We start from the raw sequence: 27,904 nt of genomic DNA, 5'->3' as shown, positions 1-27,904 counted from the left end.
CACCAATCTTCGGCATTTCGGTAATTAAAGCCAAAAGAACCCTATGTTAATATTCCAACTCCCAACCAAAAAAATCCAAAGTCCCCCGAAAAGAGCGACAAGAAGGTTATCAGAAAAAAAAAACAAAAAAGATGGACACGAAGCTTTTTATTTGTTTTTCCCTCGTTAGTGGGCATCATTGGTAGAAAAGAAAAATGACGGCGATCCCACCGGTGGCGGCGACTGCATCTGGACTAGGAGTGGGGCAGCAAATCTCGGCGTCAATGGTGAACTCGTTTCGAGTGGCTGCAGTAGCTGAGCGATTGGCTACTCATACTCAGCCCGGTCGACAGCCTCAAAACTCGGAGTTCTTCAGCCTCTGCCTCTCTCTAGCCAGGCACTTTTCTTATATATAAAAATATTCTCCAATTCTTTTGTGCCAAAAAAAAAAAAAACCTCCATATCTGTACGTTTTATATTTTGCTTCATTTTACTTGTTCTTTTTGACGGTTTTAATTTGCTCAAAATTTTAATGATACTTGGTTAGAGTTTTAGCTTTGGTATTGAAATCATGCCTTTTTTTTGAACTAATATGGACAGTAAATTCTCATATTAGCTCTCTTTTCATCCCTTCAATTTGCTTTAATTTCCCATGTTTTTCCTGTAGGTTTCGAAAAAATTTGATGATTAATGGAGTGAATTTATATTTGCTTTTCCATGATGTGTTTTCGCATTAGGGTTTGTCAACTATGCAAGAAGAGTGGGGATTATGGAGAATTATAAGCGGTTGATCCTTTTTTTGGTCTTCAAATTTCGAAAATGGAAGTTGTTTTTGCATGTGTTATTTGTTGCCATTTCGTTTTGAATGAGCTCTGTATTTGAGTTCATTGTTTATTTTGCTTTCGTCCTCTGCTTCTCGTACCATTGGCCGCTATTATTTGATTCCACTTGAACACAATTTGAGCTTATTGGTACTCTCCATTTCATAATCTTTTTTGGATATATGACTGGATTTGTTTGAAATATACAGAGGCATTGATTATGCAATTGCCAACAATGAGGTTCCTGCCAAAGCGAAAGAGTTACCTTTATTGTTGAAACAGGTATGGCTTACGTTGCATTCCCTTAAATTTTAACATCTAAATATATTAAGCATTAGCTTTTTTGGTTGCAAGCGCTTTCTAGTAGGAAGTGCTAATAGTTTTTTTTTTTTTTGCTACTTCCATCATCTAATGCATGGAATTTGTAATATTACGTTTTTGTATGGGCAATGAATCTGTATTACACATTTGTTTCTTTTCTTTATAGATATGCCAACGCAGAAATGATCTCTTCTTGCAAGCGGCTATTATGGTGTTGATGATATCAGTAAAGGTACTTCTGAATACTTTCATCTTTGTATATCTTTGTTGCTGGTTGTGTGATCAGTTGAATCTTAATCGGTACCTTAAATAATGGTCTACATCTTTGTATGTGTTGCTCATCGGCAGTTATTTTGATTCTTGAAGCTAATTCCTTTTATGGTTTTCATTTACTGTTATACTTGGCTAAAAGATGTATTATAATATCCTATATATTTGATTGTTTTTAATATCATTTGGTTTTTGTAATTTAAGACAAGATAGGATGCCTGATTTATGAGATTTATTTGAGTTAGATTTCTCTTTCTCAGAACTGTGGTGTGTTATGTATTATAGATTTATAGTCTTGTTAGATGTTCACATTAAATCAGTATACTTCTATTCATCATTATATTGCTTGTACGTGGCTGCCTGCATGCCTCTGTGTGTGTTTGTAGCACCTATGGTTTAGTGGAAGGTTGTTCTACTTAATTTGTCTTCAATCCTGTCTTAATTTTTTCTCTATGTTTCTTAACATGTCTTTCTTTTTTTTAATGCTGAATCATCTATTAGCTTGTCTTGAATTAATGATTTTGTGTTTAAAACTGAATACATTCTTTTATGTTCATCTTCTTGATGACTTTGTGTGTACATGATAGAATGCCTGTAAGATGAGCTGGTTTTCGGATAAAGAGAGTCAAGAACTTTTTGCTCTTGCTAATGAGGTTTGATTCCTAGCGAATGCTTTTCTTCTCTCTCTCGCTCTCTCCTCTTAGTTATCTGAATTTGCTACATGATAAATAGTTACTGCTCTGATACATGAGCCATTGTAGAGGTTTGAGGCCCTGGCCTTGAGCCCCATAAATACTGCTTTAACAAGTTGGTGAAAACCGACTACAATAGACCGGCTTTATTGATGTGTAACCCTTTGGGTTGCTAATTGTAGTTTCTCTGCATATCTAGGTGGGCAGTTGCTTTTGCAGCCCAGGAGATATTAACAATGGATTAGATGGTTCACTGTCAACTATTTTGGCAGTTATGTCAAGGTAGGGGCTTTTACTTATTTATATTTTATTTGCAAGAACAATGGTATTTCCATTTCCATGTTTAATGTTTTGTTCAAAATGATACTTACCAAAAGATGTTGGACTTCTAGCTTGGCTACAGCACCATAGACAAACATTATTAATGTCAAATTCTAATTTTTGCTATAAGTGCTCATTTTTAATTCTGCCCAAGCAAGATAGTGGAGATATTCCTAATGATTTTGAATTGCCATTATATCATATGTGATGTGACCTTCAGAAATTTGAGTCAGATATCAAATGTTGATGCTGACATATTATTAATTGAAGCCAAGTTTGTTCTTTGGCTTTTTCTCCCTCTCCCCTTCTTATTGCCATGAGCATGGCAGGTGCCTGTATTATTTTTAATAATTAAACGATAGTGGTTCATGCTATTGTTGTCTGTTGAATCCATATTTGTGTGTTTTTAATATCTCTATACTTAACGTATGTGCTCCGATTGGAGGTAAAGAACTGTCATGTTGCCAATCTCCTAAAGTTTTATGTGTTGATTATCAAACCTGTTATAAGAACATCTCTTTACATTTGGATGTTGAAATAGTAATTTTTTTTGCTGCTACAGCTAATGAATAATTTGAGAATAAACCCACCTTTTTAGGTTCTATCCATTAATGAAGATGGGGCAGATACTCGCTTCTCTTGAAGCTAAGGTAGTTTTTTTTTTTTAACCCATCATTATAAACCCTATTGTTATATTCATGTGAGCATGTTTTAATCTTGTTCTTTTGCATTGTAGCCTGGATATGGGGCACTTGTGATTGATTTCCATATATCAAAGAATGCAACACATTCTCCTCTTGAGAAAATTGTAAGAACTTCTTTTTTACTTTAAATATTGATTTTTGGATGATGGCTGATACTTTTGGAAGAAAACAGTTCCTTTGAAAAAATTATTACTGCCAGTTATGGATTTTCTCTTCTTGACTGTTGACGTTTCTGCAGTTCTTGTCGTTTAGACTTAAATTGAAAACAATGATTGTGGAAATTGTCCTGTGTCTCACTTTGTATTTCTTTCTTTTGTTTCTCTTGCAGAGGTTATTCGTAGCTCAAATAGATAACATAGAGACATCTGCTTGTATTATAAGTCCACAACAAGTGAAGTATGAATCACTTTGTGTTTCCTTGTTCTCTTTGTCTAATGTGCCAATGGTCATGTTGGATCTTTTCTGATAATTTTCTACTTCTGCAGCTTTCTATTAAACGGAAAGGGGGTGGAGAGAAGAACCAATGTTTTAATGGTTTGTTTTCTATTCCATTATTTTCTTTATTGATTATTTTTGTTTAAGACTGCATAGGGTGCAGATTCTGTCATCAATATTTTCACTTTTACTCTGTTTCCTATATCAGGATATGGGACCTCAGATGCCAACAAATGTGACTGCAATGTTGAAATATGGGACAAATCTTCTCCAAGCTGTGGGCCGGTTCTGTGGTATGACATGAACTTATTTCTTTTTTGTCTAAACATCCTAATTTTATTGCATGAGCTTGCTGACAGAGACTAATTATTGAAAAAGGTCATTACATCATAGTGATTGCCTTCATGAGTATGGAGTCATCACCTGACCCTTCCATGCTACCAGATTATGTTCAGTCTGGTGATGTTGCACTAGATTCAGGTATGTATGAGGATATATGATAGAGGAGAAAATTTTTGTTGTGTCCTGATGATGTTTTCATCCTGTTATATAGAGTTTCAAATTGTTGTTAATTTTTCTCTCTTTCTTTTGGTACAGAAGATTCTGATATAATTGAAGGGCCATCACGGATATCACTCAAGTGTCCCATAAGGTAAGCCATGATACTTGTCTTTTGTCATGCTAGAATTTTCCCTTCATGCAATTGTACATCAATCATATTACACGTGACATCTAAAAACCCCCCTAAGGATTATCTCAAATTAGACTTCCCCCCTCTAGTCTCAAAATACAATGTTTACCCCCTGGACCATCCCATAATGTTAGTCAACATATAGTTGCAATGGTAAAAAGACATACTTACCCGAAAAATTTCAATTGTTAAGAATCTAATTTAATCTAACCAAGCAATAATAAACAAATTTGACTAAAGATTATTGAAAATATTTCTTGAAGATCTATTAACTCCTAAAAATGAAAGAACTAACTAGAATGTTTCTATTAACTTTTTTTGAGAAAAGGGCTCATAATTCCTGAGAAAAGAACAGAAATCTATAAAAAATTACTATAGGAATTGGACTTGTTACAATTCTTATTCCTTTCCTCTTGTCTTTTTCTTTTCTCTCTCCTCTTTTATACGTGATGGATTTTCTAAGTGAAATGGCTGCAATTGAAACCCAATGTCACCTTAACCAACACCAAGACTATCAACAGCAAATTTCGAACAAAATCAACAGAAGTGCAACATTTAACTGGCAACAGTAACTTGAATCTTACAAAATTTCACCATAAACACTAAAAAATCCATTGCACAAAAGCTTGACCTAAATCAGATTTCTTCTCATTTTGAATCTATTAAAGTGTACATGCCTAAGGTACTCCAATAAATTGGGTGCTACCCAAGTGATTCAATTCAATCCCCATCAACAGTGAATGAAGCACCAAAGCTAATGCCCCTTTACTTTTCTTAGTTTTTTTGTTGTTGGGTTCTAAACTGTTCATTTTGAGTAAAAAAAAGAACGCAAGGATGGAGAATATAGATGGAGGTGGATCAGGTGGTAGGAAGAGAGAAAGAATCGATGGTAATGACTAGTGAGGAGCTAAATGGAGAGAGAGAGAGAGAGAGAGAGAGAGAGAGAGAGAGAGAGAGAGAGAATTTGTGAAGTTATTGAAGATTAAGGAATAAAGGGTAATTTAGGATTTTAACTTTTATTAATAGTTTGACTAACTCCTTTGGATGGCGTAAATGGGAAACTAATGCATTTTCAAACTAGAGTAGAGGTGTAATCGAGCTGAGACGATACAATGAGAAGCACGAGCTCGACTTGAGATAAAAATCGAGGAGCTCGACTTGAGATAAAAATTGAGTTGCTTGAGTTAGCTTAATTAGGCTCATTTATAGAATAAAAAACAAGTTCGATTTGCATGCTTGATTTCAAGTTCGATTTTTTGTGTTCGAACTCAAGCTCAAATATATATATATATATATATATATATATATGAGTAAAATAATAAAAAAATATATTAAAACATAAAAACTTGATTAGGCTCGTGAGTTATTTTAGCCAAGCATTAAGATGCTCGAACTAGGCTCGCTTAATGAATTGAGCTACTCGAACTTGAGCTTAACTCAACAATGGTCAAGTTGAATTTGAGTTTTATCCGAGTCAAATCCGAGTAGCTTGTGAATATTGGTGTATCATTTACTCCCTTAAACTAAAATGAGGTAAGTGTACTTTAGAGGTTTTGTCAATAGGGTTTATGTATTTACCCCATATTACATGGGCATTATTTCAAATTCAAGTTAACCTTTTTTTATTGTAATTGGATTATTTATTTTAAATGAAATTTTAAAAGCATCAGGACATGGCATGCAAATTTATCGTACATTCGACATATTTGTTATTGGGGCAGAGATCTTTTTGTCAATTAACACCCTAATTGTTATAGTTCTTACATGATGTTATTTATTTGCAAATATATTCAAAATAAATGCCAGGGTTAATAGTTGCACCTGACTATTTTGATTAATACCTTTTCTTTTATATAAAATTAGAATACATCTTTGAAATGAGGCTTTTGTTACGTATTTTACATTTATTTTACATTCACTTATGTTATGTTTGGATAGATATTAATAAAGGAAAGAAAAAGAAAAGAAAAGAAAAGAATGGAAAGGAAAGTTTTTTAAAGGAAATGGTACATATACCTCTTGTTTGGATAGTTACAATTAATAAAGGAAATGAAAGAAATTTTAACAACTATTGTTTGGATAAATAGTGGAAAGGAAAGGAAATAAATCATTATAATATTTTTTTTCAATTATAACTTTTTTTTTTAAAAAAGTAACATATAATATATAAATATATATTTATACTGCCTAACTTTTATAAACAAATCTTTTTGAACAAAATTGAGTATGTTTAATACGGTAAGATATATTAGTTATTTATTGATTTACTCTTAATTTTGTGGTTAATTCAACTTTTTAATTTATTTTGACAATAATTTGGCTTGTTTTGTTATTAAGACTTGAAAAATCATAAAATATTTATAAACTGTGATATTATATAAAATACTCATAAAAGGAAATTATCTTTGTAAAAATTATCAGTTATATAATCAAATCTAATGTCATAATAAAAATGTGGATATAATAGTCTTTTTATAAAAATAAAAATTTTTCAACTTTCCTTTCCTTAGCTTTTCTTCCCCTAAATTGAGATATTAAAAAGGTGAGGATTATAAGAGAAACCAAAGGTTATTGGGTTTTCACATTTTTTTTTTATTTATATTAAAAGTTTATCCAAATAAAGGAAAGGTTTTTCTGTTTTCATTACTTACCTTTCTTTTTCTTTCCTTTCCTTCCTCTCCCCTCAATCCAAACATAGTGTTAATTTTATACCACCATTTTTCCACCTTTCCGAAACTTTGAGTGGACAGTGCATGCAATTAGTCAGTTTTGTTCTTTCTTCATTATTCTATTTTGGTTCTAGTGTTCTATTATTATTATTATTTTTATTTGTAAATGTTTTATAAATGGTTTATGACATTTATTTTTCTTGAGGACTAAGAGTTGCTAGTTCATCTTGACATTATAATTCCATTTATGTATTGAAATTCTGTTGATTGACTCTCTCTTCCAACAGCCGAACACGCATCAAAACTCCTGTCAAAGGGCATGCATGTAAGCATCTTCAGGTGAGTCTTTCTTAAGGTGTTTTCGCATTAATCAAGTTGTGAAACTTGTTGAAGAAATTTTACAGTACTTGACTTGAGATAATTGTTTACCAATTGCTGAATTACTTATGATGAATGTTATTCCCTTCAAACTTTTGCTTTCGGTCCTCTGTCTGCCAACTTTTATCATTATAGCATGTGCTTTAAGTGCTTTAATAAGATGTCTTTAATGTTTCTCAGGTTCTGTTTGCTTAGATGGTTCAGTTGCCCCCATTACATGGAAGCTTTTAAGATGTCCTGCTTTCAATTCGAAAAGCCTGATTTAAAATATATACTTACAATATAAAATTGGTTCTGTGATTTTGGGTTGTCCAGACTTTAGTACCTTTTTTTTTTTTTCCTTCTTTCACCCATTGAGAAGGTCCTCACAAGATTCGAAATTACTATTATAGATGTATTAGATAGACACGAGTACTTCATAGAACGATTTCTTACTTTCTAATGTCTTGCTGCTATTCATATGGTGATCTATCTCTTCTTGTTCCTGATGTTTATAATGTCTTTGATTTCTATATTTTGTAGTGCTTTGATTTCAATAACTATGTTGACATAAACTCTAGAAGACCATCCTGGCGCTGCCCACATTGCAATCAGCATGTATGCTACACTGACATCCGTGTTGATCAAAATATGTTTAAGGCAAGTTACTAAGGAGTTGTCTTTGCCTTTATGATATCTTGTTTTACTTCTATTAAATTTTTGGTTTGTCCTCAGGTGCTGAAAGATGTATCAGAGGATGTGTCTGATGTGATTATCTCTGCGGATGGATCATGGAAAGCTGTGTTGGATAATGATGATAATGTAGATGAGTTGCATGATAAGATTCTTAATTACCAGAAAGATGGGTCTGAGCAGCCAGAATCTGCTAAGGCCGTTCCTATTGTTCTGGATCTTACTCAGGATGATGACGAGGTAGATGCAATGGATACTATTGAAATTGAAGATAGGAAGCCTGTGGTGGCTAATCTTCAAAGTCAGTCTGCTGCTCCAAAATTAACCATAACACCAGAATTGACTAACACAGTTGGAGTTAATCAAAACGTTGCTTCTCATATGGATGAAGATTTTTGGTCTGGACTTTACTCAAGTCATGGGTCTGGCATCTCCACTGCTAGGACAGATGCCCAAGTTGGTGGCATATCTGAGTCTACTCCGTCAAATTTTACAGTATCACCCGTGTTTTCTGATGCTATTTCTCCGGCACCCAATCGAACTGAGGCTCGTGGTAATGCTAATCTTACAGCACTTGGGATTCAAAATCAAGTTTCAGCTGCTAGTAATTTGCAGTTACAGCAGTCACAATTGATAAATTCAATGCCAACTCATGAATATGGAACATTGCAGCACATACCCAGACATCTAAACAGAACACCAATTGCAGTTCAGGCCCTCCCAGCTCTGTCTCAGACACCAACCCTGCAACAGAGATCAAGAAATAGTCTGAATACTTTGAGCACAAATGGTTCTCCACTTCCTCCCCAGGCCAACATGTCCATGGCACCTTCAGTCTCCAGTGACATGGAGAGGCAGCCACAGTTTTCTAGATCCCCTGCTAATCCACATCAGGTCACTATCATCATCATCATCATTATTATTATTATGTGTCTGCTCTTGTTTATGCTCTTCTTCTAGGCTTTCATGCTAATTTTTAGGTTATGATCTTTTCAATGCAGAGTTGGAATCAGCAAGAACGTTTATTTGCTCCTGGTCAGTCAGTTCAACAAGTTGGTGTTGCAGCTTCAAGTCAACTCCCAGGTTCATACAGAGCATCTTCTGGGCTTCTTGGTGAATACCAAAACCCACACCTGCAACAAGCACTGAACCCAAGGGTGTCTCAACCCAGGAGCCCATCTCCAGGTCTAATTCGGTCACCATCGCCTCTACTACGGACACAGACTCAACAAGGAGCTGCACAAGTTGGGTTAGGCTACACAGCAGGCAATGTGAATAGCAATCCTACCAGATTTATGGCTGCTGCCCAGAGAGCTACCCAAATGGCTAGACAGCCCCCAATGGTGGCAGTTCAAACCCAATCATCAAGAGCAGCATCTTATTCTGGAAATGTTGATGGGAGTAGGGCTTCAGCTGTGGAGCAGAGACTGAACATGGGTGGATTAACACCAGCAGCTTCACGAGCTGACACCTCAGCTGATTTGGTGTCTGAGCAGAATTGGCGCCCTACAGGCCGAATGCGAGGAAGTCTCACAGGTCGAGCGTATTCTGAAGCTCTTAGCCAGTTAATGATTCAACCCACCCAATCAGCACAAGCTGCAAGGCCACAGGCAAATTTAACCTCTTCACCTAGTGTTCCACCACATCTGCAGGCGCTTCTCGCAAATAGCAGGAATCCAGCTGTCCCTCAAATGCAAAATAATGCAATAACTGAAACTGCTGGCATGAATGGTAGTTCTGTTGTTCTGCCAGATAGGTCGGGGGGGATGCGTTAGTGTTGACTTGGTGTGGAAGGGGAATGAATATGATGAAGCTCTCTATATAACATTATGGTCAATTTTGAGTATCACACAGTCATTGTACAGTGTCTCCCCGGGCTGTAAAGTGATTTCAATTTCGCCTATACTTGGTTTTGTCACCTGTATCCGATAAGGTTTAAGAGCTTGCTCTTAGTTAATAGTGTTTGTTGTAGACTTGTATTTTCTTGGTTTATCATGTTTGCATGTTATGGGGAGAGTGTGTGCTTGTTCCAGTTTTGATGGCATTTTTTGTACAACTCCATCTAGATTATGGATTTGTGATGCACGAGTTACCAGAGTATGGATTTTGGGGCCAGTCTGGGTTGCTATTCCTTTTTTAAGAAGGTTTTAATACTTAGTCCATTATCCCATTTGCAATGGAAACCCAACCAGCCCACTATCTCAACCCGAGCTGAGCGATTAAAACTTCCGTTGGACTGCATCCGATTCTTGCTTTTATCCAACCGGTAAACCACAAGGTACGGACCGAGCGGGGAGATTCGGAGAGATTTAAACACAATCGTGGGCCGAGCGCTTTTCCTGGTCTTTAGTCTTTAGCCTTTATAAGAAGTTAGAACTTAGAACTTTCCAACTTCGAAAAATAACTCGCTTAACTCACTCATCCCGGCCGAACTCGGGGCCATGAAGTGCCGATCCGTGGCGTGTATATGGTCAGGCACGCCTCCGGTCCACCAAGTCACCGCCACCGCCACCCTCAACTACCCTCCCACTCTCTACACCGGCGGATCGGATGGCTCCATCCTCTGGTGGAACCTCTCCAACTCCGATTCTCACTCGGTAACAAACTTTTCCTTTTTTCATTTCCAATATTAAATTTAGTTCGACATTCTTTCTTTGAATTAGATTTGATTAGTTGTTATTTAATTTGATCAAATACCTAGTTTACTTAAACTAAATGGTGATTAATAGTTAAAGTTTTGTTTCATTAGCTAGTTTTATTCAAATTATGAAGATAATATAACTAAAAAAATTCCGATTTCAGTTCTTTTTTTATTAAAGAAGAAATTTGCTTATTATATTGTGTATTATACAATTGAATAACCAAAGAGCTTGCGTTTATTTCTTTTTGTTTTTTGGTTTTATATTTAAAGATATAATGTGATGCATCCATTCATGTAATTTCTTGGTGCTAAATCCAGCTTTTGTTAGGTTACAGCTCAGATTGTTGATTTTAATGACTGATGGTCGAAAATTTTGCCATTTTTCAGGAAATTAAACCAATTGCTATGTTGTGTGGTCATGCCGCACCAATAGCTGATCTCGGCATTTGTTGTCCTGCTGTAGTATCCGGGGAACCAAATACAGATTATTCAAGTAATGTTGCTCTAAACTCTTTCTTTGATCATGATGGTGCCTTAATAAGTGCTTGCACTGACAGCATGTTGTGCGTCTGGAGCAGAAGTAGTGGCCACTGCAGGTGTAGAAGAAAGCTGCCTCCTTGGGTGGGCAGCCCCTCCATTATTCGTACATTGCCTTGGAATCAAAGATATGCTTGTGTAGGCTGTTGTCTTATTGATGCTGCCCAGTTACCTGACCATCATTTGATGGAATCTGCTGAAGGGGTTGAGATTTCAGTGGATAAAGAATCTCAAAACAGGAAGCGTCCTAAGTGTACTGTTGTTATTGTTGATACGTACACTCTCACCATTGTACAGACTGTTTTTCATGGGAATTTGTCCATTGGGCCTTTGAGGTTTATGGATGTTGTTTCTTCAGTTGATGGAGAAAAACATTTTTCACTCATGGCTGACTCCTTTGGTAAGCTACAATTGGTTCCTTTATTAAAGGACTCTCATCAAGGTGGCCAGGATGAAACTGGGTTGCAGAGAAATTCTTCTCAGCAGGAAATAGAGACATGGGAAGAGGGCTTTGTTGAGGCTGGACAAGTTGTGTCAATTGCAACATGTAGGAATATTGTTGCTACTGTATTAAAAGATCGATCTATATTTAGGCAGTTGGGCAGTGCTATTACAATAGGAGTGATTTTTTTCATGAACAATGTCCTTTGCATTGAAGGCGATTATGGTCAATCACATGTAGCGGGGGGTAAGTTTCTTGAAAATAACAGTTCTGGGAATGCAGAAATAATTGGTGAAGCCCATGAATATGAAAATTTTTTAGTGTGGAGTAATACAGGATCTGCAGTTGTGTATGCAATATCATATTTAAATGACACATTTAATTCTGAGCCTCTTTGTGAAATCCCTGCTGCTTCTTACTCCCTTGATGCGAGGTTGTCATTTTCTTTTGTCCAGTTGAGCCAAATTCTTCTTCGCATTGAATCAGTTTGCTTCAATGTTGAAGATCCATTTCAGTGGAGACCACGTGTTACATTCTGGTCACTTCATCAGAAACTTGATGATCATGGCAAGCTCTTTCACGTATGCAGAATGCTTGGAGAAGGCATTTCTTTTCTTGGATGGACTTCAGATGAGTCTTTGGGTGGATGCAAGATCAAATTAACATCTATTCAAAGCTCTGTTTCTTTGTCAGAAACTATGAATAGAATACACGCAGATGATAGTTGTTATTCCGCCCCTAAGGGACAAATTGTATCTTCTTCCATGGTTATTTCTGAAAATCTTTATGCTCCTTCTGCGATTGTATATGGCTTCTTTAGCGGTGAAATTCAAGTTGTTTGGTTTAATTTGTTTCGGGCGCTTGATTCTCCTGCTGGAAGTCCACGCATTGAAGTAGACTCTCATATATCCAAACAAATATTTGCAGGGCACACTGGTGCTATACTATGTCTGGCAGCACATCGGATGGTGGGTGCTGCAAAAGGATGGAGTTTTAGTCAGGTTTTAGTTTCTGGAAGCATGGATTGCACAATTCATATATGGGATCTTGATTCTGGTAATCTCATTACAGTGATGCACCAACATGTTGGTCCAGTGCGCCAAATTATTCTCCCCCCTACTCGAACTGAACGCCCTTGGAGCGATTGCTTTCTCTCTGTTGGAGAGGACTCTTGTATTGCTCTTACTTCTCTTGAAACTCTAAGGGTAGAGAGAATGTTTCCTGGACATCCTAACTATCCTGCAAAAGTTGTTTGGGATGGTGCGAGAGGTTATATTGCATCTCTCTGCCAGCACCATTCCAGAATTTCTGATATCACTGATGTTCTCTACATATGGGATGTGAAGACTGGTGCTAGAGAGAGGGTTCTTCGTGGGACTGCTTCTCATTCGATGTTTGATCATTTCTGCCAAGAAATTAGTATGACTTCCATTTCTGGTTCTTTGCTTTGTGGAAATACCTCAGTTTCCTCATTACTTCTTCCAATACATGAAGATGGGAGCTTATCTCAATATAATTTAAATAATTCTGAAAGTAGGGCCACTTTGTCAAAAATGACTGGGTCTAGTTCTTCACTAGGAAATATTAATAAAGTGAATTCTGGAAAGGCAGTCCCAATCACACCATTTGTTTTTCAAACCAGAAAGCAACCCATAAAATGCTTTTGCCCATATCCTGGAATTGCCACCCTGAGTTTTGATCTTGCAGCAATGCTTAATCCTTGTCAGAAGCATAAGCCTTTAGCAAAGGATAGTGATAAGCGAGAGAGTAGCTATACCAAGCAGCAAGGAAGTGAGGTATTTAGTCCCCATCATATGATTTCTGATGATGGCTTTAATACTGATTGGAGTTCAAAAGATGCCATAGAAGAGCATGAATGGATAAGGTCGCTTGAAGAATATCTAGTTCGGTTTAGCTTGTCCTTTTTGCATCTATGGGATGTGGATTGTGGGCTTGATGAGTTATTAATTACTGACATGAAGCTGAAGAGACCAAATGATTTTATAGTATCATCTGGTTTGCAAGGTGATAAAGGGTCCTTGACGCTGACATTTCCTGATTTTACTGCAACTCTTGAGGTATTTTGGAGGTTGTGTTGATATTGGTGCCTGTTTTCTATTTGACTTGTTCCAATCTCTCCTGAGTTGTTGATTAACATTTCAGCTTTGGAAATCATCATCAGAGTTTTGTGCAATGAGGTCACTGACAATGGTTTCACTTGCCCAACACATGATTAGCCTGTCCCACTCGAGTTCTGCTGCCAGCAGGTAGCACAGTTTTTCCATCAAAAGCAGTTCACAGAATCAATGAACTTTTGTTATTTATTTTTACATTGATTATTCTCCATTTACTTTGCCCTGTTAAAATATTTGTTATCTCCTTTTTCTCTTTGTTTTTTGTTTTTGTTTTTATTTATACCAAGTTCAATCTGTTAGCTGATTTGCAACAAAAATCCTTTTTTTTTTTTGTTTAACCACTGTCCAAATAGCTGTCAACAAAATAAAGTATTTTGGTCAAAATTTAAGCTTTAGCAGATATTTATTGTTATGATTCTGAGATTTTGTTCTGGATAGAAAGGTTGATCTTTTCAAGGTTGGTTTCTACATTTTGTGACCATACATAAGGGCATATTGCTTGAAGTGGATTCTACCTTTTTATCAGTCCAGGATACAATTATGTTTAAGTGAATAGTTATCCTGTCCATGCATTATCTATGAAATGATACTGTCTTGGTAAATTATATTAACTGGAAGATTAACTTCTCCTCTTTTAAGTTATCTTTATTCTGGCTAATCTAGAAGGTAGCACTGACTATAGGAGTAGTCTTCAATGACTTGGATGTCTGGTCTGGCTTCTGATTATGCCCGCATGATGATTTACCTGTGTATTGTGTTAGTGGTGATATATTTCTTAAGTATGTATTTTTCCTCTACAAGATTAACAGTCAGACAATTTGATTGAGCAATTATTAAATACTGTTCCGTGCATAGTTCATTTGTTGTCACCAGCCATTTGCAGTTATTAGCAGTAATTAACGATTTTGCCTTTATTGACAATTTATTGCAGTGCCTTAGCCGCATTCTATACTAGGAATTTCGCAGACAAATTTCCAGATATAAAGCCACCTTTACTACAGGTCCCATCTTGTACTGATAATTTGGTTCTTTGAATCTCTGATTCTGAGCTAAAAAGTGTGTAATAATTTATAATTGTCAATGCTTTCATAGTTTGTCTGCCTTTTCCTTTTTATCTTCTGAGGTTTTCATAATTATATTTTCAAAGTGCCTTTAATTGTTTCCTTAATAGCAGAAGATTGTTGGTTATGTTGGTGATATGGTTGATGTGGTTTCTTGTTCATTTACTAAATTATTGTCATAGTCAACACTGTGTTTATGCTCGGATTGTTTTAATTTTCTTTACAGCTTTTAGTGAGCTTTTGGCAAGATGAAAGTGAACATGTACGAATGGCTGCACGGTCTTTATTTCACTGTGCTGCTTCACGAGCTATTCCAGCTCCTCTGTATAGTCAACAAGCAACTCAGCATGCAAAAGTTCTGAGATCTCTGACTGGAATTGAAGAAAGTGAAAATGAAATTTCAAGAAATGAAGGAACGTCTATAGTTGGATTGAATTCTCAACGTTTGTTGGAAACACAGGGGACTTCTCAGGTTGAGGAAGCTAAACTGCTTGCATGGCTAGAATCTTATGAAATGCAAGACTGGATTTCTTGTGTTGGGGGAACAAGTCAAGATGCAATGACGTCTCACATCATTGTTGCTGCAGCATTGGTAATATGGTACCCTAGTCTCGTGAAGCCAAGTCTTGCCACAATAGTTGTTCAACCACTGGTGAAGTTGGTTATGGCAATGAATGAAAAATATAGCTCCACTGCAGCAGAGCTCCTTGCAGAAGGCATGGAGAGTACATGGAGGGCGTGCATTGGCTCTGAGATACCTCGTTTAATTGGTGACATATTCTTTCAAATTGAGTGTGTAAGTAGCCCATCAGCCAACTCAGCTGGTCAAAATCCAGTTGTACCAGGTTCCATCCGTGAGACCTTAGTTGGGACCCTTCTTCCAAGTCTAGCAATGGCTGATATTCTAGGGTTTTTAACTGTAATAGAAAGCCAAATCTGGTCTACTGCATCCGATTCACCTGTCCACCTGGTATCTCTCACGACTCTGATCAGGGTTGTGCATGGTTCTTCAAGAAACTTGGTTCAGTACCTTGATAAGGTTAGTATATCTTGCTCCAAGTGAGTCACAGTACATAACTACATATTAGTATCTTCATTTTGATTTGACTAAAAATAGATTAACTCTTAAATACATGGGGAAAAAAAAAACAAAGTTTAGTAGATCAGGTTTCTGATGCATATCTAGGTTGATATATTTCAACATACTATAGTCTTAACAATAGTATTTGTTTCTTTATTGCCCATGGTATTTCCATGAAAAATTGTTTATTTGCTGCTTTGTGCTTTGATTTCTTTGTCTGTCCATGTTGCTTCTTTTTTGATAAATTTAAATTCTTCATGGGCTGTCAACATGTATTTCCTGCTCACAGAAGTCTGAATCACTTCAGGTTTTCCTTATTAAATCAGGTGTCAAGAATCCTGGTTACTTTCTTAAATGGTAAATTAGACTTTGCAGAACTATTGTGCCCGAAATGTTAGCGTGAATTATTCTGATTTTGGACTGACTCACAGGTGGTTAACTTCATCCTGCAAACTATGGACCCTGGCAACTCAGTCATGCGCAAAACTTGCCTTCAACGTTCAATGACAGCATTGAAAGAAGTTATACGTGTATTTCCTATGGTAGCCATGAATGAAAGCTCAACCAAATTGGCTTTTGGTGATGCCATTGCGGAGATTAACAGTGCTAGCATTCGGGTGTATGACATGCAAAGGTATTGAAGATCAAATATAGATTTGAATTAAGGAAGTTATAATTAGGTTTAGAAAAATATTATTTGATCATTGCATCCATGTGTCACAAAATAAAATTTATCTAACAAGTAAATTTTGCAATGTTCTTTCAATAGGGTTTTATCCTATCTAAGTTTTTGTGACTTGTGAGAAGAAACTTGCACTGCAGTGAAGCTTAATGTGAAAATGGGACAGCCATTTATTCTTGTAATAATTTAAGCTGAATATTAAGTTTTTTGCTAGATATCCTTGTTCCGAATGTGCTAGCTGAATCAGACGACTCTTGACTGGTTATTGTCACTATTTATTTGTACTGCATAATGATCAATAGAATGATTGTTGCCTTTGCATTACTCATGCCATCAAATATGAATTGCATTGTTTCTCAGTATAGCCTGTCTGTTTTTCTTTTTTTTGTGTGTCCAGTTAAGGTTCAGGCGTCTTCTTCATGAGGCTTCTGCATCATTTAGAGCTAAATGATTGTACTAAAAACACAGAATAATGTAATTATGGTTTTTAAGTTACCCTGATCTATTCATCTGGATTTGGGGCTTTCGAGATTTGTTTATTTTCCGTTATTCATCTGGATTAGTGAGGAATTTATCTGTAGCATTCAAAGGTTATGTGACAATAATATCTTGTCCTTTGTTTTTCTTTTTGTTGGTTAACTGTTCTTCTATTGCTGTCTTTTCAGTTCTCTTCCTTGCTACATGTTCTTTGATCTTAGTAGCTTTCATATTTCTTCTATTAGGAATGAACTAAGAAGTTAACAATAACTTCAATGTACTGTATTTTTGTTCCTCTCTGTAGCGTGACAAGAATCAAAGTTTTGGATGCAAGTGGACCTCCTGGACTGCCAAGTCTGCTTTTAGGAGCACCAGAAACGTCAGTGACTACTGTGATATCAGCTCTGAGCTTTTCTCCAGATGGAGAGGTATATCTAATTAGTCCATTGGCCCCATAACCAGATATTCAAATTCTTGTCCTGGTTTCTAATGCCATTGCATCTTTGGTATTATCTTTAAATAATTTTTTATGCTTCTATTCCTTTATAAAAATGTTCGAAATGTTTTTATGCAGTCACACTTCTCCTTTTACTCTTTTCTATCATTTGTTTATTATCATTTTAGGGGGGGTGAACTTTGGTGTGCTGATGTGTCTGTTTTTACAACCATTTAAAATATCCTACTATTTGCAGGGGTTGGTAGCTTTCTCTGAACATGGGCTGATGATCAGATGGTGGTCCCTGGGATCTGTGTGGTGGGAGAAGCTGAGCCGGAATCTTGCTCCTGTTCATTGCACCAAAGTGATATTCATTCCTCCAGGAGAGGGATTCTCGCCCGACACTTCAAGATCTAGCATAATGGGAAGCATATTGGGACATGATGGGGAGGCCGATTCACAGGTAATTCTTTGTCCCCATTAGTAGCCCTTTTATCAAGTAGTGTCTTACCCACGATATTTATTACCTTTCATTCAATTAATTTAAATGCTTCATACGAGGACGTGTTAATACTAACGGTTTTTAATTTCTACTTTTGAAAATAGTGTGGTATAAATATGAAACTTAAATAAGGATGAAGGGCGATATAAGGAAAATTCTAGTGTGATGAAGAATAAAGAAGAGTATTGAGTCATTATTGAATGATGTCTTTATGTACCTGTTCCCCTGCCGTGGATGTGCTTTTAGGAAAGGTGGAAAAGACAATTGAGAACATGATAGGCTCCACACTTGATTTACTTCCATAGGATTAATGCTCTTGCGGTTGTTCCTTCGAAAGTGTAATACCATTTGCTATTTCGTTTCTGCAGGAGACTGCTAGGACTTTGTGTTATGCAGACAGATTAAAACTGTTGATTCACAACCTTGACCTTTCTTACCGGCTCGAATGGATTGGTGAACGTAAAGTACTGCTTACAAGACATGGCCTTGAGATAGGCAGTTTCCCATTATAATCATGCTGGCAACTGCAAGAAATACTTTTCCTTGAAAATTCCAACTTGAGCAGTCCAGCATTGGATGCATACATTCTATGTATTTTTCTCCTGGTAGACAAGGTCCATGTATATTCAGGTAGCCCCTTGAATGCTTCAAAGTTTGGTACAAACAATTTTGGTCAGAAGATCGTGCATGTATTATTGATGACATAAGAGTGCTGAATTAATGAGATTTTTTTTACGTGGTGGTTACTGATATGCTCCGTCTTTGTTGTGACATTGTTTTTCAGCAGCATGGAGGATCCAAAAGCATAAAATTAAATTGCCCATTGTATTCAATTTTCTTACACATATATTGCCGTTTTTTCTGTTTGATTTTGACCAACCAGATGACGGTTTAAGCCAATTTAATCCTTGTTTTAGAATCTTCGTTTCCTCTCCAGATACTCTTCTCTTCTCTTGATAAATTGATTAATAATTTGGTTGTAGGCATGAAATCTTAATAATCAAGTGATTCCACTCTCGACATTTCTCATTAAACCATGTATATAAACCACTCTCTCTCTCTCTCTTGCTCTCTACTTTTCAGGCTTCAGTCTTCCCGCTCGGCTTGGTTTCCTTCCTTTTCTTCAATTTTCCTTTTTCTCCTTCTATCCCTTGTATCCCCGTCCGCGGTCACCCGAGCCAGGTGGGGTGTAATGATGGTTACCCCAGTTATCTTTCTTCTAACAATCCAAATCCAAATCAACATGTCGGAGCCATTGTCGGTGGTCCTGGTTCAAATGACTATTTCAATGATTTGATGTCGATTACTCTCATTCATTCCGAACCCACAACTTGCATTAATGCAGCTTCTGTGGGTGCAATGGCTGCTTTGCCCGATGAAAGTAAGCAGGAGCCTCTGCAACTGCTGCTGGTTAATAGAAACCCATGAATTTCCAGTCATGGGGATTCAGTAGTTTAAACTTACAAGCAAGAATATCTATACCACTGTACACAGTACACAAAAATTCCGAGGATCTGACCAGTTCAAACCTAATCTTAAGCAACAAATTAAAGAGTCAAAGCCAGCTGTATCTATTCTCACTAGTCAAAGCCTGAATTAGAATTATGACAAACTAGAATATATAATTTGTTAAGGGGTAGCAGGTGATAGGAGAAATAAGCAAAAACAATAAAACAAATCTTAAATTTTATACCAGATTAAGATATTTACTTCATTGAATTAAAGCAATCATTTTCCACGATTGCAGTGATAGAATCATAGAATAAACCGTGGATGACAAAATAAAAGCATGCTTTTGGTCTCTGAGAAAAGCTTTATCTTGTTCAAAATATACTGTATTATTTTACTGTCGTTTTCCATTACAGTTCGGCGGCACGCGGGTTTGTCGCATTTTTTGCACCTAAACAAAAGAATTCCGTGAAATGCAAGTTGGTTGGATCTTAATTGGACATATTCATAATAAAATATTAATCGAGATTAATCTTATAAGCATTTGGAAAACTTTGTCAACTTGACTTTCTTGTCATTCAACATTTACTATATATGTATTCAATGCTGTGCTTGCTCTCTTTTTATTTTTCTTTGTCTTGTTTATTACATTGTTCAATATTTTTCTAGTTTTGTTTAAAAAATTTTATTTGAAAACTTGATTCAACGGGTTCAATTATAAAATGTATTTTTTTATACGTTAAAATTCCTCAATCAAAATTTTAATTGAACCCTAAATATTAATGTCATTCAAAAAACTTTTTAAACTATCAAACTATTTTTCAAATTTTGGGTACCTCTTCTCTGGAACCTAATTCAGCAAAATTTGAGGTTCTTTTTTTTTAGTTTGTCTAACTTGTAATTCAAAATCTCATGCATTTTTTTAGCCTCATAAATGTACTAAGTTACACTCTATTTTCATTTTGTAATGAAAAAGATGATGGTGTGGGTAACTAGTAAAGATTTAATCAATGAAAAACTCTTATACTTTAAGAAATATTAGAAGTATATTGATATTCAAAATCAAACCTTACAAAGAACAATACAAGTACTATGTAGCCGTGTCTTGTGCGCTAAACGTATGGTTGCTTTGTTGGTGGCATGGATTCTAAATGTAATCCAATTTTTTAATGGTAATTACTTCCATTTATTTTTTGTCAACAATAAATCTTTTGTATAAATTTCATTGTTTTAGTGCAACAAAAAACAAATTCTTTTCTGTTAATATATATATATATATATATATATATATATTAATCGATTATCACTATGATATATGCAATTACTTCTTGTAAGATGGATTACAGAAGCAGAAAGAGCAAAAAGGAAAGGCTATATGAAAACGAAATATAACAAAAAACAAAAGACGACTGTGCCTCTTAGAGAAATGCAATTTGGTTGCAGCATGGCTTGTGCCTGGTCTGGTCTAGCTACCTAAGAGGCTAAGACTAATATTCACCAACCGCCGGTTAAGGTTGCAGATTCATTCATGGACCATAATTCATAAGACAACTCGGGAAATTGGTCCAGAAAGAGACCCTCAAAATTCTCTGAGCTTTGAACTAATTCGTCACTCAACATGATGTCTGGCGTGAGAATTTTGTCCCCTTGATCACCATCTTCAAGCATTTGTAAATATTCCTCCATCTTTACGCTCTCTTGTTGCACAGACTCATCTTCAGTGGTTGTTGGAGTTGTTCCCGCTGCCTCATGGGGTTCATTGTTGTTGGCAAGAAGTTTGGGTAGTGTTGATGAGTTGTTGCGAGTGCTTCCAGCAAGCGAGTTTCGACGAGTTGGGTGGTCATGGCCGTGCTCAGCGGTGTAGGTGATAATAAAAATGCGAGGATCCGAACTGCTACGCTCCACTTGCTTTCTTGCCAAGCATCCTTTTGAGCTGCTGCACCTATAATAGCTCCTGTGTTTTTTCATTCAACCAACTAAGCAACAAGTTTATTCAATGTCATGAAGAAAACTACCCTTCAAACTCTCTAGCTTGATACACCAAAACAAAAATGACAATGGAGAGAGAGATTTTCACCTTGGATACGGTGACCCCTTGATGGGTTTTTGTCCATATTTTCGCCAAGCCCATGTATCCGAGTGAAGACCGTCAGCTGTTACATGCTGCACTACTCTATTTTGCTGATTCTTCCGGCTGAAATATGTGAGGTTTTCAACATCAATTGTTTAATAAATTACAATAACTTTGAGTTTCCAATAATCAAATTCTTTATTTTTAAACATAAGCACGAATACAAACCTGGATCTTTTAGGTTTGGCTGAATGTTTATTTGTACCAGACATAGCAGAATCAGAAATAGATTGCCGCTTTTTTCGTTTCTCTGGTTCTTCCACATCCTGGGGGACAGGTAGGGAGCTGGTAACGATGGTTTGTGTGGAATATGGATTTAACTCGGGATAGAAAGGCTTGTAAATTTCCTCCAACTCATCCAAAACTTGAGGGTTCGTTTCAAAAATTTCTGGGAAACTCGTAAGATCTTCCTGTTGAGAACTCCAAGGACATTCAAAACTGAATTGTGGGTTTTCCATAATATCAGAGATACAGGCATCATTGCTGCTTCCTCCAACTACTGCTTGCAAATCCCACTTCTCCATGTAGAATTCACTCATCGACAATTATTTATGTTCTATGAAGAAAGGAGAGATATACAGAAGGAACACTAGGAGAGAAGATAACAAAGAGCTGTGGCGCTGACTTGAGACCTGTCAGAGATTAATTGTAATGAAGAGATATGTGAGAAAATCTAAAATCAGGCCTTTGTCTATATATACATTGGTAAGAAAGAGAGATTTTTTTACTGGGAAATTAAGCAGCAATTCGATAAGGCTGGTTTTGCATTTCCACCAAGTTGACTTTTCAAAAGTCAAAGGGGTTATAGCTGTTTAAAGCTCATTTATTCAGCATTTTAGCACTTTTCACTTCTGAAAATTTTTACCAGTTAGCTGTCCATCCTTGGCGTTCGGGGACTTCAGTAGCTAATAACGACGTCGGTGTGAAAAGAAAAAGTTTTTTTGGCTATTTAAGGAATTTTAATTTGAATACTGTCAACATTAATTTAAAATTAATTTTAATATAAGATTGAAAAGGTCAAATTTAAATATAAAATCACATAAAATATTTAATAAATATGAAATTATATTAGATTAATAGATTTTTAAAAATAAAATAACATCATTTTAAAAAATCTCTATCATATGTAAAAAGAGATAAAAATAAATCTTATTACATGACAAAAATAAATCTTTATAACGTGTAACCAGATATATAAACCAATCATGTAATTAACTTAAAAATAATAAGATAAAATATTATAACAGAATTTAAACTCTAATAAATATATGTTAAATTTTTAATTTAAAATCAATTGATAATAAATAAAAAATTTCAACTTAAATATAAAACCACGTAAAATCATATATTTAACATACAAAACTTTAACAAATACAATTTCTCTCTGAGCTGAATAAATTATCATGGAATTAAAGTTTTATTTCAACAAAAGAGGGGAAACAAAACTGCTGCTGCATATTGCTCACTGCCAAAGCAGTTTTCTATGATTTCATCTGTGACAAATAATTATTTGGAAATTGTGGATGTACTGTATAAATATATGTTGTGAACCCTGATAAACCTGTCCCTTTCCTCTTGAGCAACTTGAACTTATCTAATAAGATGGTTGGAAGATAAAATTTTAGGCGGAAATATTTTTATAATTGAGTAACAAACTTTGCCAGAAATTTTACCAAAGAAATAGAGGTACCCAAACATGAAAATTTATAATTAATATGCTTGAATTTGAATGAAGAAATAGGGTATGGCTATGTCACAAACCCCATATGTTGCCAGTTTGCATATATGGCATTGCCATTATTGGTCCCCAACCTCATATACATATGAAACCATAGGCTTGTCTTTTAACATTCTCTCTTTGCATGGTCCATGGAGGTCCTGTTCATGGAATTCATCAGCTTATCCTGCCAATTCTCGATCATCCAAAGCTAGGGTCCAGGCGAAACAAATTCAAAGTCAAGGAAAGAAACTACATTTGGAACATATGATCGGTAGCTGTCTGCAACTTGCAAAGTGCAAACACTTCTCTTAGCACTCCATTTGCAGCCTGCAAAAGATTCTGCACATAGGGTTGAGCACAGCAGTGCGGGGTGATGGCTTGCGGGTATTTGGCTATCGAAAAAAAAAAAAAAAAAAAAGAAAGTTATCATTACGTAAGCTAAGGAAAAACTCAAAAGAATGGAGCTTTTTTGGACCACAAAAAATGCTACTAAACCCACCCATGAGAATTTTTTTTTTTTTGGTCACTTTTGTCAATTACTTCAAACTCCAATTTGGGCTCCCGCATCATTTTCCTAGCAATCATAATGGAAGCTATAAACCTATAAAAGTTTGAAAAATGAAAAATCTTGAAACCTGTTTGTTTTGGTCTTTGGGGACTGCACCACGCGGAAAGGAGGGCGAAAATTCTTGCAATCTAAACTGAATACACCAAACCGGATGATATCCCAAAGTCTTGTTGGTCTGGTTTCGTTCAACATTTCCTGCTGGCTATATTCCTTCTAGTACGTAATAATACGATATATATAATATAAAATAATGGACTGATCATGAATTTTTCCTTTTCACCGGCCAAGTTTGAAGAATGAAATGGTCATATGGCAAATTGGTAACCGACATTTGAAGAGAAATTAACGTAACAAAAGTCATAAAAAATAGTGTTTTATTAATGTTTTATAGTACTAAGATTTTGTTTTTTGTTTTGTTTTTCTATAAATGAGGTAAGTATCTGGGAATTTCGGCACTTAGGACTTACTAATTTTCAACATATTTTTAGTTCCTCTCTAACCTGTTCCGGCACGCATTTAGTGCTGGTCTTTACTAGGAATTTATCTTTCTTTTTTTCCGTAAAGAAATTTGTAATTTGAAAATTAAAAATTTATAAATATTAAAATTTAAAATTATTAATATTATATTTAAAAAATAATTATTTAAATTAATTAAATTAAATCGAATTCGACGTAACTTTATTTTTAATCAAAATAACAATACTAATGATTCAAGTGACCAAAAAAATACTTGATTTAATTTTTTTAAACGTTAATACATTATTATTATTTTTGAATATTTTTGAAACAAAATCATAATCTTTTAAGAAGGAAAAGATATATAATAGGACTGCATTTGATGAACGCTTTTTTTTTTTTTACCTTTTATTATTTGTCTTTAGCTTCTAGTCAAATTTTACTTTTTTACTGTTTTACTTTTTTTTTTCTTTTCATTCCTTTTTTCGAAACAAACAAAAACAAAAAATTAAAACGTTTATCAAACAAAGTCTAAATTAATTTGATTGTACATTAGTTTGACCATATAACAAACACATGTGACATTGAAACTGTAGTAAATCCTTAAAAGTTATAGATTTTTTTTTTTTTTTAAGGAAGTACTAATTAAAAGTTTTCAATTTGACTCCTTTTAATAAAATAATAGAAAAAAGCTTCACAATAAAAGTTACAACTCATCAATTTTTTAAAAATTATAAATCTTTAACAATGGCTCAAAATTTCTATAAAAAAAGAATGGTTGAGGGAATGGAAAAATAATATATAATATAAATTTTGCCAATAAAATTTTGGTTTAGTAGCAAAGAGAATGTTCTAGAATCTTGAGGTTTTAAGCCTTATTATGCGTTGATTTGGTTCAATAATTTTAATTTGTTTGAGAATGTAATATTTGATTTTGATTATAATTTTAAAAAATATATTATATAATTTTTGTAATTTATTTTTCAAAGAATTAAAAAAAAAGAAGAGTTGCAGAGTGTGAGACGAAGCCCGATTGAAGAGTTTGAAGCTCAAAACCCTAGAAGCCCAAGTATAGTAGGCCTTCAATGTTAACGAGCCCGATTTTAAGCGGACAGTTTTAACAGACTCATGGAAATTCAAAAATACAATATCATTTCGCGCCACTAACTCGGAAGACGGAATCAACAAAACAATGGACGATCTCTGCAAATGCTCCATGAAATTCTTCTCCGATCAACAGCTCTGTTACGCCGATATCCTTCCTCCTCAAGAGGTAATTGTTCTTCAGCGATCATTGATGATCCATCAATCATTGTTTTCTGCCTCTTTCGTTTGTATAAAAAATAAAAATAAAATAAAAAATTGAAAATCTCTCTTTCAGGTTCGAGCCAGGATCCAAGTAGCCGTCCTCAATTTCCTCAAGATCTTGAACTCTCCTGATCCCGCAATCTCCGATCTCCCTCTGGTAAATTAAAACTTTCTATTCGTTTGGTTGCCCGGAAATTTGAGGAAATATTTTCTGAGTAGTTTTCTTTTTTTTCCAATTATGATATAGATCAATAGGACGTCGAGTAATAGCAGAGTGAGTGAAAGCATCTTGACTGATGTTTCGTGGCTTTTTCTGTCTCACTCCTTTTGTACAAGATCATTGATAAGAGCCAACGCTGCTAAGGCTTTTATTAGGGGTATTTTCTTTTGTAATGGTTTTAACTTTTACCCCCTTTTTTTTATCCTTTTTGTTCTAAATTGAATTGGTTCTTGATTTTATACCTAAAAAAAATTGAAGTATGGAAGGTTATGGAGATGTGCTTTGAGATTCTGATTCAAGAGAAGCGAGTTACGCAGAGGGAACTCTTTTACAAGTTGCTTTGTGATTCACCAGATTACTTCTCTTCTCAATTGCAGGTCAATAGGACAATCCAAGGTTACTTCTCTAAGTTCTGATTCATTTATAGTAATATTAATCATTTTGGAAGATGGTTTGTGTTCACTATAAGGGTTTTTATTATCATTTTAATGGTTGAAATAATTGAGAACTTTGTGCCAAAGATGTCGTAGCATTGCTTCGGTGCAGTCGTTACAGTCTTGGAATCATGGCATCTAGCAGAGGACTTGTTGCTGGGCGTATCTTGCTTCAGGCACTTCAATTCTCTTTCCTGTTATGTTTTATCGAATTGATAATATCATTAATCTTGTTCAGGAAAGAATTGATGAAATTTCACAGGCCACTCGCCTCTTCTGTTTTCCAATAATGTAATAATGAACATGCACATGTGGGTGATTCCTTGTGTTTTTTTTCACTTACGGACCATGTGACAGGAGCCAAACCAAGAGGTTGTTGATTGTTCTGCTTGTGGGTCTTCTGGATATGCAATTTCTGGTGATCTGAAATTGTTGGAGAGCTTGAGCTTGAAGACAGATGCACGCTATATAATAGTGGTAGAAAAGGTGATTTCTTGATCTTCATTGGAATCCAATCAGAAATCACTAATTAATTTATGATTTCTACATCCAATTACACACCATCCGGCATGATTCTGTTTTGAAGCATGCAATATTCCAGCGATTGGCAGAGGATAATGTATTTAACCAGATTCCAAGCATTCTACTCACAGCAAAAGGTTACCCAGATATAGCCACAAGGTAACTATAATTGTTTTTTTTGTAGCTTAAGCCTGTTGTCATTTGGATGCGTCATTGTAATCACGACCCTCAATACCTATAGATTTCTTCTTCACCGAATGAGTCGGGCTTTTCCAGATTTGCCAATTTTAGCACTGGTTGACTGGTATGGATCTCCTGTCAATACCAAGGACTTCTTTTTTTCACTATGTGATGGTACAATTTAAAAATATTAAACTGGTTTCAGCACAACTTTCTTTACTTTGAGATGACACTTACGTCTTTGCCCCTTACACTTATCACCTTACTGGCACTAGGATTCTTCATTCTCGAGCTCGACTGAGCATAGTCAATAGTTGTGCACCATAGACGCTAACTAGAACCTTTATAGGAATCCAGCCGGATTGGCTATATTGTGTACCTACAAGTTTGGAAGCATAGGGATGGGCCTAGAGGCATATAGATATGGTAATTTCTTGAAGTCACGCCAATTTGCACCCGTTTTCTTCTTGTTTAGGATGTAAACTAAAATTATTTTTCATGCACCATTCAGCTTGCAACGTGAAGTGGCTGGGATTGCGTGGTGATGATCTAAAACTGATACCTGACCAATCTTTAGCTCCACTAAAGCCACGGGACCTTCAAATTGCTAAAAGCTTGATTTCCTCACAAATCTTGCAGGTGCTATACCCTTCATCCATCTCTACTTCATGTTCCCAATATCCTTCTAGGAAGTTGGTGGATAACCCAGTATCCGTATCTCCCTATTTTAAGATTTAAATGGTGTTCCACAGGAGCATTACAGGGAAGAGTTGGCATTAATGATGCAGGGTGGTCAGAGAGCTGAGATCGAAGCTCTATATTTTCATGGATATGATTATTTGGGTAAGTATTTAGCAAAGAAAATTGTACAAGCCAATTACATTTGACAACAGTTAGCATTGTCTAATCTTCGATGCAAGCATGTGGATAACATTGTTGGGTTCAGACTTTACATTTACAAAGCAATAA

At 35.5% G+C, this 27,904-nt stretch overlaps 4 protein-coding genes across 7 annotated transcripts; 3 read left to right on the top strand and 1 right to left on the bottom strand.

Annotated features, from left to right (window-relative positions):
- Positions 1–56: 56 nt before the first annotated feature.
- Positions 57–9,985, top strand: LOC111290470 (RING/U-box superfamily protein). 3 transcript variants are annotated; one of them, XM_022881787.2, is made up of 16 exons: positions 57–376; positions 1,010–1,082; positions 1,288–1,353; positions 1,979–2,044; positions 2,283–2,365; positions 3,003–3,054; positions 3,141–3,212; positions 3,437–3,504; positions 3,594–3,642; positions 3,752–3,836; positions 3,922–4,023; positions 4,144–4,195; positions 7,191–7,242; positions 7,804–7,920; positions 7,996–8,847; positions 8,955–9,985. In XM_022881787.2, the coding sequence occupies exons 1-16, from the start codon at positions 195–197 to the stop codon at positions 9,726–9,728; spliced, it is 2,745 nt and encodes a 914-aa protein (XP_022737522.1). In that variant the 5' UTR covers positions 57–194; the 3' UTR covers positions 9,729–9,985. The 3 variants fall into 3 exon arrangements, with proteins under 3 accessions (XP_022737522.1, XP_022737521.1, XP_022737523.1); XM_022881786.2 differs by having other exon boundaries at positions 4,141–4,195; XM_022881788.2 differs by lacking the exon at positions 1,979–2,044 and having other exon boundaries at positions 4,141–4,195.
- Positions 9,986–10,342: 357 nt separating this feature from the next.
- Positions 10,343–18,699, top strand: LOC111290469 (Transducin/WD40 repeat-like superfamily protein). Its single transcript, XM_022881785.2, has 9 exons — positions 10,343–10,550; positions 10,982–13,651; positions 13,737–13,840; positions 14,640–14,709; positions 14,996–15,808; positions 16,282–16,484; positions 17,314–17,437; positions 17,702–17,908; positions 18,316–18,699. Exons 1-9 carry the CDS (start codon positions 10,395–10,397, stop codon positions 18,457–18,459), a joined length of 4,491 nt encoding a protein of 1,496 aa, XP_022737520.2. The 5' UTR covers positions 10,343–10,394; the 3' UTR covers positions 18,460–18,699.
- Positions 18,700–20,696: 1,997 nt separating this feature from the next.
- On the bottom strand, positions 20,697–22,213 carry LOC111290534 (WRKY transcription factor 22-like). The gene is made up of 3 exons (XM_022881882.2): positions 21,696–22,213; positions 21,474–21,590; positions 20,697–21,350 (listed from the first exon to the last, which is right to left on the bottom strand). Exons 1-3 carry the CDS (start codon positions 22,064–22,066, stop codon positions 20,891–20,893), a joined length of 948 nt encoding a protein of 315 aa, XP_022737617.2. The 5' UTR covers positions 22,067–22,213; the 3' UTR covers positions 20,697–20,890.
- Positions 22,214–25,373: 3,160 nt separating this feature from the next.
- On the top strand, positions 25,374–27,822 carry SPO11-2 (sporulation 11-2). 2 transcript variants are annotated; one of them, XM_089767799.1, is made up of 11 exons: positions 25,374–25,544; positions 25,653–25,736; positions 25,827–25,956; positions 26,058–26,195; positions 26,321–26,409; positions 26,591–26,697; positions 26,783–26,914; positions 26,997–27,059; positions 27,285–27,361; positions 27,447–27,574; positions 27,688–27,822. In XM_089767799.1, the coding sequence occupies exons 1-11, from the start codon at positions 25,464–25,466 to the stop codon at positions 27,820–27,822; spliced, it is 1,164 nt and encodes a 387-aa protein (XP_089623925.1). In that variant the 5' UTR covers positions 25,374–25,463. The 2 variants fall into 2 exon arrangements, with proteins under 2 accessions (XP_089623925.1, XP_089623924.1); XM_089767798.1 differs by having other exon boundaries at positions 26,591–26,719; positions 26,820–26,914; positions 27,411–27,574.
- Positions 27,823–27,904: the final 82 nt, after the last annotated feature.

This window comes from Durio zibethinus, chromosome 11, assembly GCF_047325235.1.
Source record: "Durio zibethinus cultivar Kanyao isolate XHJ-2024 chromosome 11, ASM4732523v1, whole genome shotgun sequence".
In the NCBI taxonomy this organism is placed as follows: Eukaryota; Viridiplantae; Streptophyta; class Magnoliopsida; order Malvales; family Malvaceae; genus Durio; species Durio zibethinus.
This window is presented reverse-complemented; position numbering and strand designations above follow the sequence as displayed.